We start from the raw sequence: 13,216 nt of genomic DNA, 5'->3' as shown, positions 1-13,216 counted from the left end.
CCCCCCCCCCCCCAAAAAAAAAAAAGAAAACACTACGCCACATATTAACCTAAATTTTGAATCAAGTCCATCAGATAATTCACACAATCAATTAAGAGCAAAAAACAAATAATAATAACAATGTTGAATAAGCAATACCTTCTGAGATTCCCCGGAGTCGAGGCTGCTGTTAACACAGGAAGTATTCATCCTCCTAAATCTCCACACCTGCAAAAGCAAACAGAACAAAAAATGCTACTAAGTATCAAGAACTCTCAAAGTGAAATATAAGAGAACCTACCGAGGAACTTCGGGGGAAGTGGAGAGGGGGAGATATGGACTTTGCCCAAGTAATTGTTGTGGCTCCATGTCCACAGAGCTCCATTTTCATTACAAATTTCTGCTTCTTTGTTCCTCTTATTTAAGTACTTTCCACTCGGCGCACTCAGACTGGTTTCACTTATCAAGAAAACGAGAGCAATAGTTTGAGATTTCCGGGTTCTGGTTGATTGGGTTAGTTGGTCCGTTGGTTGTGCAAGGAAAATGTGTGTCATGTAGAGCCACATCAACCACTGCCCATATCCATTAACCAAAATACCTCTCTTTTTCCGCTACCTCTCCTTTTTAGTATTTCATTTTATGACTTTTAATTTTAGTGAGACCGTTTTCAACTCAATTAGAACTTTCATAGACAGATTTCTTATCATAGATCTCTTGATTTTTGGAATTTATTATATTTTATGTGTTAAATAAAGGCACGATTATGAAACACAAGAACTTAATACAGATAGGAGAATGAAATTATACATTCAAGAATTTGCGGTATTTTCAAGAATTTGCGGTATTTAAAATCATGGTTAAAATTGATAATGCAACGTTTTACTATAAATGAGCATAATTTGAAAAAATAATATATTTTTCTAAAATTAAATAGTAACACGTTAACATATAAAACGACAATTTAGGCCGATGGGAGTAGTTTACTTTTAGGCCCTTGGCTTGGAACTTTCCACCCTATGAGGGTTTAATATTTTACGAATTAAAGGAAAATTCAAACAACCAAACAGAAAGATGATTCTGCAAACAAAATCTGGGGTTGTTTGCTCGTGGAGTTCCAACTTTGCTGCTAATATCTTGGCCTGCTTGCAAAAAGCTCCTAATTGCATCCAGTATTTCATTTTAACTTAAGTGTATATATGCAATATTGGACGGATCCCACTAGAAGTGCACAGTCATCCAATAAGCACGTCGCAGCAACGCTTGCTAGCATCAAGAGGATACACAAAAAAAATGGCATTATGGAATATGGACTACAGCAATTTGTCAACGTAAACGAATCTGTGTTCAAGCATTACAAATGCTTGCTGAGGATTCACAGCATTATTCACCTAAATGTGAGACTACAGGAAGGAAAATGAATGAGATGGTATGAATATCCATCAAACATCAGAAGTCGAGATGTCTTTGAGCTCGTTTTAAGAGTCAAATGCTTAATATGTCAAACGAGAGGAAGATCAACAACACTGATCTGAAGGTCTACAATGGACTTAACTTGAACAACACAAACGAGATTGATACCAGTCTTCTCCCATATGTCGTGCACCTTGGCAATCTGCAACATTACTATGTTTCAGCAAATGCAATTGCTAAATCTAAACACATTTCTGCATTCGTGAAAGTTGAAACAGACAACTGAGTGGAAGTCAACGCGGAAACTGCAGGAATTGGAAAAGTAAAAAGAAAATTAGACACACCACACATGCCTACAGAAACTAAAGCAATTAACAGTGTTTCCTTTCTCTTCCAAATGATGTCTCAACTCTCAAGTAGCACACGACCCATCTGGACATGAAACCACATCCAACCATTCAAATGTGCAAGACAGTTCAAATCGTTGAATAGTATTGATTCAGCATTTTCGTGTAGTTAAGCTACCACCAACTCATGCATTCAAATTTGAAGTAGGTTCTTTTGTCCAGATTTTTCCTTTCTTGTTCCCTCTCACGATGCTCGAAATATAATAAAAATAGTCATTGTAGCAAGAAATTACTGACCTTTATTTATTTCCGAGGACCATGATTGTAGTTCAGTCATTGTCTTCACGACCATAGTCATATATTATCTCAATCTACAGGAACAACCAAAAATAAGGCATGGAAGTATTTAGATAATGTCTCATCACTTAAGAAGCAATAGAGCAATGACGTTATCAAATAAATTGGTAGTTTGATGATGTGAACAATGGAAACAAATAAGTATGGACCCAGGAGCTCATAATAACATGCAACACTATACAATCAACTATTTGGATTCCATGCTATAGATGAACTGATGAAAAGGGTTCCAATTCTGAAGAAATACAGGACAATTAAAGAAACAGAAAATCCACAAGCCAGTAACCCCGGGACGGAACACATAGGATACGAATGGCTAAACAGTTATTTAAAGCACAAGAAGCAACAAAGTATTCAATCAATTACCCCAGGAGGTGGCGTTGGGTTTCGGCAAAACTTGGTCCCACCGGGAGCCCATGGAACTGTTCACAGAAAACGATTGTGAGCCGTCAAATGGTATGGTCAAAAAGTCTCTGATACATGATTGCTATTTAATCAGCGGTAAGTCATTTTTAAAAGGATTAAAGATCCTCAAATGATATAGGTGTGAGATAAGAAAAACATTGGGAACACGATGGTTCACGAAATAGAAGAACACCAAAACAAATTAAACTTGCATTACACTATCAAAAAGTAACCACTTATCCTACTTTTCACCTTAATTTGCTGATTATAGGTGACCAGCATTTTACTTAGCTTCCATCTATTGATGTCAATCCACTTATCCTAAATAAATCTCTTACCAGCTAGATGTCAAACGTGATTATTCCCTACTTAGAATGAAGTACCACTTTGAAGTCTTCAAAGGGAAAATAGTAGCCAAATGTAGCAAAACTCTTCTTCTATTGCTGGAGGATATTCATAGATAAACAACATGAAAGTTTAGCCTACCATTGTTCCCTTAGAAATAATCCTAGAAATACACGCATTTCTTTGATGTCATAAGTATTTGAATACACTGGTATACAAACCCGAGATGACATCTAAACACTTACCAATGTAAGGATCAGGGTGCCGCCATTTATTGTAGGTTGCTTCACCAGCAGCAATCATTCTATCAATAAGTTCAATGTCCTCCTAGAAGGTCATGTTAAAAAACAACAATGCAGAAGTTATTTTACACACGGGCTGCATTTTCTGGGCAACCAAGCACAGAAATTTATATCATTATCATCATCATCACTAGCATACATCTACAGGAAAAGAAAAAAACTCTGCCAACATATTAATAATTTCTCAATTGAAATCTCCATTCTCGTTGACTGATAACTCAGCAAATAAATCCGCTTTGCTTCACTAAAGAATTAGATTCTATCTGAATAATGAGCACATAAATCACTTCTGCAGGCACTTATCTAAGTATTCAGCCCATAACAAAAATAGGAGGCTACTTTGATGAAATTTTTATCAAACATTTTTATGGTCAGTTAAACGAATCCTTTCCTCATAGAAATGGTGCGTTTTTACAAAAATCTGCGGCACAATCCATTTCGTCATAATAAAAAATCGTCGTAGCATTGAACTAAAAAAGTACGTATTTTTCAGAAACAAAAATAAATAAATAAAATCATAGAAGAACACAAACCACATTTCTGTTGGTCTCAAACTTCTCCCTCAGTGCGTCAGCCTGAACAAAACGAGGAGGAAAAGAAAACTTTCAGGAATCATCCATTACACAATCAATCTAACAGTTGAGCTCGAAAATGGATTTGCCCAAGTAAAATTCAAAATGAAATGCCAAGATCGGATCAGTGTACATAAACCCTAGAAAGCAGAGAAAAAGGAACTATTACATCAGGGTAAAAGAGGTGGCGATGGACGGCCCAATTGAGAGTGTCCTTGAGTGCTCGCCTATAGAGGATCCTAACCCTCTCCTTCTGCGCTGCTCGTCGAGCTAGATACGACGCCGTAGCCAAGCTCATTTCTCTTTGTTTCTCTTCTCTCTGCGATCCCTGCTACCTTACTCGATCTGTGAAGCTTCTTATTTCTGCCATGAGAGAAATGAATTTTACTGAACCACGACGTCGTTTCGGTATTGGACCTTCAATAGATTCATCGTTTTGGGACAGCATAATTTAAACAAGATAAGGCCTATTTAATGGATTACGAGAAAGCCCATTTTAAAAATAGGCCTACAAATTTGGGCTTCCCGTTATATCGAGCTTAACATTAAAGTGTAAAGCCCACAAATATGGAGACCCGGTCATTTTGGGCTTTATAGTTCAGAGAAAAGCCCATATTAAAAGAGATCTTCTAGTTTTGGGCTCAGGAAAAAGCCCATAAATAAAGAGGCTTGATAGTTTTGGGCTTTATATTTCAGATAAAAGCCCATATTATAAAGAGACCCACTAGGTTTGGGCTTAATATTATCGTGAAACGACCATATGTTAAACTCAATTTAATATCTCAACATTTTTCAAATTATCAAAACATAATTTAGATGCAAGTGATACACAGAATAGAATTCCTTATCTAGAATAAATTAAAGGGAAAACTACTCGGGCTTCCTTTAGATTTAGTGTAATTGCACTTAAATTTTATATGATTTAGTAAATTACATCTACCACATTTGAAGTTTATTTTCGTCTAACAAATAGATCCCTCCATTAGTTAAAATTTACCGAATTTGCTTAAGTTAGTGAAAATATCGAATGGAAACTCATATTTACCTCTTATTAACTTATTATTGACTTATTACAATTTAGATAAATCTTTTATGTTCAAATTATCTTTATAAGGGTGAAGTTATACCTCATCACTCGTATTAGCGTATGAAGATGTATAAGAGTAGTTTGATAAAAAATAATTGTTTGACTTTCAATAAATCACTAATAAGACAATCGGGAAAACATATAAAATTTTATTCACTTATTTTTTTAATATTAATAAATTCGATAAATTTTAACTAACAGAAAAGCTTGTTTATCAAATAGAAACAAATATCAAAACACTAAATGTAATTTTCAATTCACATTGAATTTACTTATGATCACATCGAACTTAGAAAGAGGACAATGTAATTATTCTAAATTAAAATATCTGACGAATTGATTACAGTTATCATATTGAAACCTACTTAATCATGCATTTCGATCAAGCGTGAAGCGACCAACGAATACTCCCATGAAAACTCACTCGGAACCAAAGGGGCCAGAGCATACTTTTCTCGCGAGTTGTTGTTGTTCTTTATATATATATAATTTTACAGTTTCAATGTCAAGAGTTTCAAGTTCATTTCGACCTCATTCATACACGGCCAGAAATCTAGCCAAGAATTTCCCTTGTCTCTAGTAAACTCAGACAAATGATCGTCACAAAAGTTGACACATCAATCATTAAACTCCTACTCAATCAAATACCAAATGCCAACTACAGTTTCTCTGATACATAAAAGACATTTCCACCTGCCTCATAAAAGAGATGCCATGCTGTTTTTCCAGCTGAAGGATCTTCGGCTTGTGCGTAGAGGTCTGAAGCTAAGTCCAAGCATCTCCTTGAGGGCTTGGCCGTGTTCCGAAAAACCAATGAGCTTTGCTACAATGGCGGCACTCTTTGTAATGTGATCCATATTTTCAGTGTCACTATATAGAAGGTGGACGAGCTGCAGCCTCCTCTGTTTTGAGTTCAAACTGATGCCCCACTCCTCGTAGAGTCTATTTCTTTCGTCTTCTGTATAGCTTTTATACATGAGCCGGCTCAGAGTCTCCCTCTCCCGACGAAGAGCTTTTTTGCTATCAGTTCGAGAAAAGTACATAATTGAAGATAAGTTCCAACATTCACTCCAAGAGAAAACTTAACAGCATGTGACCTAATAATAGGCAGCATCAGCAACTTTTGCTCGACACATAAATTTGTGTTCACTAAACAATTTTGCCAAAATTAGAGAGATGATTACATAGACAATGTCATGTTGTTTCCATATTCTACAAGAGTATCTTTGAAAATTAACTGACAACACCCTTTCAGTCATTTTTAACGTTACAGATGCCCAACTGGTTACTCGACCTTTTAAGGAAATCTATAATCTAAAACTTAATCAGGACAGAGTGCAAAGTGAAATTTTAGAAACAATGTGTTCTTTTTTAAGTTTTACGTAACTATCCTAAATTTAAATTGTGTTATAACTTCCACATCTTGCATATGCACAACTGGTCCCAGTCCTCACCCCTTAGTTGACATTCCCATCAGCCCAATTAAAGTTTTAACAGCATTTCCACGACTGTGTTAATGTTGACCACACTCACTCACCTCAATGGACAGCACAACAAACTTCTGAAAGTGAAACACAATTCATTGTGAATGAGAGAGTTTCAGACAATACCTTGATGCCAGTGTAAGATTACGGCCATCTTGTATGGCTGAGTTACCCCTGGCAAATGTTTCCCTGAGAAAGGATAATCTTCTATATTCAACCTCCATGTAAATGGAATCCGCAAAGTCATCTTTAATAAGGAGGATGAAGTATGTCCTATGGACCAACGAAACGTTGCAAGCTTGCCACAGTTCAATTATCAATTTCTGCAACTTCTCAAACTTGAGGGGCCAATCATTCATTGGATCCAAAGCAATATCTCTTGCTTTCTTTTCATCTATAATATCTGTTTCTTGAACCTAAGAACACAGCATGAGGTTTAAAATCATAGGTATGTTCTCCTTCCAGTACGAACCAAATAGCCAGGATAAACTCCTCTAACAAGAAAAATAAAAACAAGAAGAAAGAAAAGTACGAGAAGATAGTTGCTACTTGATAGAAGAATGGAATATGTATGAGATTAGTATCACTCTCACCTGATTGCCAGTTTGAATTTCATACTGAAGCTTTGCCATCTCCCTGAGTCCTGCAACAAAAGAACCAAGAGTAGGAATATCCTCATCGCCATGGCTGGAAGTCTGGTTCTTTATTTCATCTATAAAACTACTAAACTCAGAAGATTGAGAATCATTTCTGGACAGGATCACAGTATCTGCACCATAGATCACAGGAGGAAGTTTCCATTGCTTCCTTAGGGAGGCACCTTCTGGTCTTCCTGTGAAGCTTTTATCCAACACAGTTGGAGGGGTGCTTTCATTTTGTTCAGCAATGTGAAAGTCAGGTGAATCAGTCATTAAATTAGCTCTGCAACTCTGGCTTCTTGTCAATTTTTGGCTCCCAGAAACTTTCATACTAGTTGATGGGGCCCCAGGCGATAATGCATCAGGGTGAGGTCTAAACAGAGAATCTATCGAGTTCTGCCCACCTCGAATTCTCTGCTGCAACATACCATAACCGTCTTCAGTGCCACTATCTTGTCTACATGAAGCTGATAATGTCTGCTGTTCGACAATATGGACACTCCCAGGCTCGGACAACATTGGCATGCTTTCTTCACTCTCACTAGTTGACTGGCCCAGTGGTTCATATATTTTGTCGTGGCCTGATTCATCAATCTCTATGCATCGAACTTCCTTATATATTTCATCAGAATCTTCTCCAGTTCCTAACTCAGGATCCTCAATTTCTTGGCTTGGGTCAGATCTATCATCAGATGAAAAATTATCCACACTATTTTCTGTATGCAGTAGGTATGAAGTTCCCTTACTCCTAAAGTCTCCATGAACTGACTGAATTTGGTTGACTTTTTGTGAACCTTTATCACCTTCAATAGCTCGTAGTAGATCATCAATCCGAGAATGAGCAAGGTCTCGCTGCTTCTTCAGCTCCCTAATCTCTTTCTCCAACTGCAGATAGTGAGAGATGAAATCACATCAGCATGGAGCTATTTGTAACCAAGAATTGCATGATACAAGATCGTGTCCCGGTTGGGTTTCTCATATGCAACCGTAAGCAGTACATATAAGAGGAATAACTCATCACATTAGTCTTGATATAAACTTTATCTTAGGAATATATACATATATACTTGCTATATCCTAGGTTTATGGATCTGTTAATTGTCAGAAGATTCCCAGTCCTGAATAAACAGAATAACGCTGTTTGGAAATAATAATAATTAAATGAGACTGAGTAAACATACAAAATATATGGCATGTTAGATTTCGTCCACGTTTCATTTATTGAAAAATAAACTAGCTCAAAATCTTGATAAATTGATGTTATTGAAAATCAAGTTGAACTGAGAAATGATCATTAATGGACACATGTAAAAGGAGACCAGATAAGTCTGCTATTTCCTAAAAGAAGAATCATAACCTTTTCAATTTGCATATCTTTCTTTCTTAACAATGCTCCATGGTCACATACTGATCCTGGAGTCCTTAACTCACTTTCCAACCTGGCAACCTCTTTCTGCAGATGTTTCACCAATGCCTTATCAGACATCACTACGTTGACCTTTGCGTTTGTTGATACTTCCTTTGCACAGCTGGCAAATAAAAGGGTATTTCTTGATTGCTCAACATGGCTTCTAGCAGGGCTCAAGGTGCAAATGATAGCTGTTCTTGCGTTGCCTCCCAAGGCAGGCTGCAGTATACGTGTAAGCTTTGAGTCTCTGTAATTTATGTGTCCATGTCTTCCTTTGCTGCATTAAGTTAAACAGCTCAAAAACTCGATGGGGATATAACGTACAATATGCAACATATATTACAAATCAATAAAGGAGTATTACCCATGCATAAGATTGTCAGAAATCTACAGAACAGGGTGGGTGGGTGGGTGGGTGTGGAGATAGACAATGAACTCACAGAGAGAGAGAGAGCATCCATCATCATTGTGATGACAATCATGCCTCAATCCTTTATCAAACTAAGATTTCCTCACAAAGTGAAACTTTTGGGGAGTAAGACTAGTACCCTCAGAGAGACACCCATAGACAATTATAGATTCAAGATCCTCTATAAAATAAAAAATAAAAAGTAAAAAGAAAAAAACACAGCCTAAGCAGGCAAGATAGTGAAAATGAAAACATCAACAACTATCTCAAGGTGAAACACAAGGAAGCTCAATATCATGAGTTGGTGACTACACTTAATAATTGACTTATGAAACTTTAGGGCAGCCAGCTTGTAAAAGAGGAAGCAAAGGAATCAGAATCAATTAACCTAAGTTTGCGAATGACAGTTCCCAAAGTCAGCAAACTGCGGTTTATGTGGCAGCCTTCTTTCAGTCTTTGCCCTGCTGATAATGCTTGAGACGCCCGCTCGCTTCCTGCCAGATCAACAAAATTCTGCAGGCGACGAATTCTATAACTTACAAACCTGAGCAACTTATATTTATTTAAACCATTGAAGGAATTAGCATATACATGTAAGCTAATTTATCAAAAAATTCAATTTTTTTTACCACACTAGCAGCAAGGGTGGTTGAGTTGCCCTTCCCTATAAACTCACGAGCAGAACTTTCAATTGTCTGGAGAAATTAAAGAAAAACGAGCCAACTGTGAGGCTTCAAATTTTCCAGAAAAGAAAGAAAAATTGATATTATAATATAAGATGTATGGGGAGTGAGAAGGGAGCTAACCAATCTAAGAATTTGATGGGATCTAGAGCTTGTTTCATTCAACGAGGTCTCCCCGATTTGTCTTTGTGCTATACAGAAGTTAAAATAAATAAAAAAGACACATGCCACTATATTATAACAATGCTACAACCATAGACCAAACAATGAAGAGGAAGTTTGCCAAACCTTCGCAGATGGATAACAACTCCTTGAGGTGATTCCGGTCCCTCAAAGTTTCCTCAGTGAGCTTCTCTATAATAGTCCCTCTCTGCAGAATTAGGAAAATTAAATAAAGCTACGTAGATGAGCATGCAGGAAGAATATAGTAACTCAAACTCACTTCCGGATCATCAAGAAGCCGCAGTGGAGTATTATCTGTGCTAAGAAGGTCTCTAACAACTTCATTATAAATCTCCATTGCAGAAAACTTCAAGACGAATGCTCTTTCTTCATGCTGGAGGAGAGAGAAGAAAATTGTCATTTCCAAGAAAAGTTCCATTAAGATTTCTTATAAAGGTAGAAAGAAAAGCACTTCTCTAATGTAGAGAAACAATTTGGTCTGCTGTCATCCAGGATCCTCATCGAACGTACATACCTTTTGAATATAATCATAAATATCAGCCACTGCATACTCAGTGATACCATTCATGGTGTATGTCTTTCCACTGCTTGTTTGACCATATGCAAAAACAGTTGCTGATATGAATTGGTCCAAAATGTTTTGTCAATTAGTTGAAACCAATTACATATCACATAATAAGTGAAATTAAAAACAGAATCCGGAAAGTAACAAGTAACCAAGTAATTTCATTAATTCAACTTACAGTTGATGCCACCAACAACAGAAAGAACAATGTCCTTTATTCCTTCGTCATAAACTTCCCTTGTTCTGCAGTCACCCCTAAATACTCTGTCTACACACATAAATGTAAACAGATACAATAAAACAGTGGGTAATGGATGTTTCAGAATCACCAAGGAATCTTAAAAATTATATATAAACGTGAGGAGGGAGCGACATATTTGACATGCCAGATTTCCTTGTTTCAAATTCATAGAGGAATCTGTTAACTTTTAGCATTGGTTAACATCAAATTTACTATTAATATCCTGGAATAGAGTCCAGCGTCAAGCAACAAGTTCAGATACTTACTCTATAAATAAAGTAAAACACAACCAGAATTATCCTGAAACAAGAAAAACTACACGGTATACTTTCAATTCCTTCTACTAAGGACTTGATAATATAACATGAGAAATTATGTTCAGACAGTATAAAAAGCAAATATAAATTATGCTTAGAGATCCATCAATTCTCCTCCTAAACTGGAAAAATTATCAAATCCAGGGATAAATAAAAGCACCGCTTACCAAATGAATAAGCTGTGGGAAGTCCAGACCGCTCTTGGAGGCTGTTCCGGTACAAAATGGTCGTTGAGTTGATGCATTCCCAGTCGGAAACTTCATTCCGTGCAATCTCCTTCTCACTCAAAGGCCTTAACCTCACCAACACCAAAATCTTCTCTTCTGTCCCATTCCCCATACCTTGCAGCTTGTCCCAATTCATCAAGTCTTCTGCACCCATTGCTCCCATTTCCCCTTTGTTTTGGCTTATTGCATGAAGGATGAAACGTCCATAACTTGAACTTCTTGGAAATCCCAAATAAAGGAACAATCAATGCAGAACTACTGAATGGACATATCTCGCTAGCCCAACATGGCAAGGCAGTTAGACCAGTGAACAACAGGGTTGTTGTGCCTTCTAATATAAATAAAATACCAGAACAGGTCAATAGATTGTTTATCCGCAACAAAGAAAGCTTGGTTATAGAAAGGTTTAACCAACTAATACAATATTGATTAAGAAAAAAGGGAATAATTCAGGGGTTGGTTGTGATTAATCACTTTGCTTAATGTTAGGCCTCATGCCTTTTCTTCCAACAGAAACCTAAAGTTCCAATTTTTGACAGAGTCCCAAAACAAAAATCAACATTAGATAGCTTTGCTTAATGGGGACCCCAACTATGCTTCAAGTCCAAGTCATGATGCTTTTTTATAGATTTCTTAATTTTTATTACAAATGGCCGGTGAAAACATGAATAGTGGACCCCCAACACTCACTCGCAGATACATACAGATACAACATGTATACAAAAAACATACATCATTTACAACTTTATACGGTGACAGTTACATCAAGATTTCACCTTTTCATGTTGTTTCCTATTGAACCTATACTTCAGATTAGGATTTGTAATTGAATTCGATCAGAAGCTCCCCCCATGCGAAGTCAGAATAAATGCAGAATGTAATCGTCGAATTCCCGCATAAATTTAAACATCAAATGCAAAAACCTCAAAAAAAAAAAAAAAATCAGGATTTGGTCATGAAACCACGAGCAACTCCATCCTTAATTTTGAAAGACGAAAAAACTAATAACAATTACGTGCTTACTTTGGTAACAATGCCCCTACAAGATTAAGCATTTAATGCACACACATTCAAAAGCTTATCTGATATTGTGGATTAGCAACTCAGATAAACTTTTTCTAATTGCCGAAAACCCAACTGCAGAAAGTTTCATCTCTCTAAAAGTAAAGAGCTTGAAGCGTGAGCTTGAAGATTAGAAACGACGCTTGAGTTCTCCCCCAGTCTTGTTCAGGTGAATATACTTTACGCATCTAGTAAAGTGAATATAATACTTCTGGAAGCAGTAAGAACAAGAAGAAGACAAAGATCAAACTACCAACACTAAATGGAACAGTAAAAATCGGTGAAAAATCTTACCCCCCGACCCCAACTGAAGTTGAGAAACTTCTTACGCCATTAGCAACTCTCACTCTCACTCTCTCTCTCTATGTATATATACATATACAAATAAATATTGTGTGTATACATATATATATATATATACACGCACACAGTGACAGAACTAAGTGAGGCGTAAATGGCGAGATGAGTGTGAACGTTATACTTGTTGCGCCTCCGGGAATGGACGAGAGCATAGAATGACGAACTTGCCCTTGCTTTACTTTGAAAAGCCTGGGGGAGAAGCACGTGCCCACGTGAGCGTCGTCGGTGGATTGAACTCAAGGGCGTAGACTACGGTACAACGGGAGTATCTGGACCAATAACTTTACCGTTGCGTTGAGTTCCAGACTCCACGCGCCACTAGCTCGGAATGGCGCGCTCCACCGCCCACCCTCTCTCCTGTACTACAAGTTCTCCCACTTCTTTTGGTATTTTTCGAGCAACATTGCCTCATCTCTCATTTCATTTTTCTATTAATTTAAATATAAAAATAATTTTATTTTTTAATCACTCAAATTAAAATAAATAATAATTTTATACATATTAATATAATTGAAATTAACAATCTCATAAATAGTGATATTTAGTCAATTAAATTAAGGTTTTATTTTTTAATATAACAATAACATAATTATACCAATACTTTAATCAATGAACTGTATAATACAATACATTTAATATTATTAAAAGCAATAAAATAAATTTAATACATAACCACACATTTAATATACTTCAAACAGATGAACTTAAATTTATTTATAAAATTTGAACCATAATTAAAAGACATCAATACGTAGACTTATGGTAAGATTTTAGCAAAGGAAGGTTGAAAATCATTATTTCACCGCAGAAAGTAACATGGTGAAATCATTAAACT

The 13,216-nt window shown here is 36.5% G+C and overlaps 3 protein-coding genes across 8 annotated transcripts in view; all 3 read right to left on the bottom strand.

The window, feature by feature from the left end:
• The window catches only part of LOC105172931 (epimerase family protein SDR39U1 homolog, chloroplastic-like), a 4,643-nt gene extending 3,988 nt beyond the window's left edge, over window positions 1-655 (bottom strand). Inside the window, exons 1-2 of one of the 3 annotated variants that reach the window (XM_020697127.1) lie at window positions 281-655; window positions 139-207 (exon numbers count right to left, since the gene is read on the bottom strand). In XM_020697127.1, the coding sequence (XP_020552786.1) occupies window positions 139-207; window positions 281-370 (159 nt within the window). In that variant the 5' untranslated portion in view covers window positions 371-655. The remainder of the gene's footprint in view (window positions 1-138; window positions 208-280) is intronic. The other 2 variants (XM_020697128.1, XM_011094554.2) reach the window with 2 other exon arrangements.
• Window positions 1,256-4,081, bottom strand: LOC105172930 (NADH dehydrogenase [ubiquinone] 1 beta subcomplex subunit 9-like). 2 transcript variants are annotated; one of them, XM_011094553.2, is made up of 6 exons: window positions 3,887-4,081; window positions 3,679-3,720; window positions 3,089-3,170; window positions 2,460-2,515; window positions 2,034-2,107; window positions 1,256-1,694 (listed from the first exon to the last, which is right to left on the bottom strand). In XM_011094553.2, the coding sequence occupies exons 1-5, from the start codon at window positions 4,013-4,015 to the stop codon at window positions 2,066-2,068; spliced, it is 351 nt and encodes a 116-aa protein (XP_011092855.1). In that variant the 5' UTR covers window positions 4,016-4,081; the 3' UTR covers window positions 1,256-1,694; window positions 2,034-2,065. The 2 variants fall into 2 exon arrangements, with proteins under 2 accessions (XP_011092855.1, XP_011092854.1); XM_011094552.2 differs by having other exon boundaries at window positions 1,256-1,591.
• On the bottom strand, window positions 5,300-12,755 carry LOC105172929 (kinesin-like protein KIN-7E). Of its 3 annotated transcripts, none has more exons than XM_011094547.2 (13): window positions 12,316-12,755; window positions 10,900-11,290; window positions 10,353-10,442; window positions 10,124-10,224; window positions 9,869-9,982; window positions 9,715-9,796; window positions 9,550-9,617; window positions 9,373-9,438; window positions 9,132-9,256; window positions 8,284-8,611; window positions 6,882-7,811; window positions 6,415-6,704; window positions 5,300-5,824 (listed from the first exon to the last, which is right to left on the bottom strand). In XM_011094547.2, the coding sequence occupies exons 2-13, from the start codon at window positions 11,120-11,122 to the stop codon at window positions 5,503-5,505; spliced, it is 2,739 nt and encodes a 912-aa protein (XP_011092849.1). In that variant the 5' UTR covers window positions 11,123-11,290; window positions 12,316-12,755; the 3' UTR covers window positions 5,300-5,502. The 3 variants fall into 3 exon arrangements, with proteins under 3 accessions (XP_011092849.1, XP_011092850.1, XP_011092853.1); XM_011094548.2 differs by lacking the exon at window positions 12,316-12,755 and adding an exon at window positions 11,983-12,219; XM_011094551.2 differs by lacking the exons at window positions 10,124-10,224; window positions 10,900-11,290; window positions 12,316-12,755.

This window comes from Sesamum indicum, linkage group LG10, assembly GCF_000512975.1.
Source record: "Sesamum indicum cultivar Zhongzhi No. 13 linkage group LG10, S_indicum_v1.0, whole genome shotgun sequence".
NCBI classification, from domain to species: Eukaryota; Viridiplantae; Streptophyta; class Magnoliopsida; order Lamiales; family Pedaliaceae; genus Sesamum; species Sesamum indicum.
The sequence above is the reverse complement of the archived record's forward strand: the minus strand, read 5'-3'. Positions and strand labels throughout refer to the sequence as shown.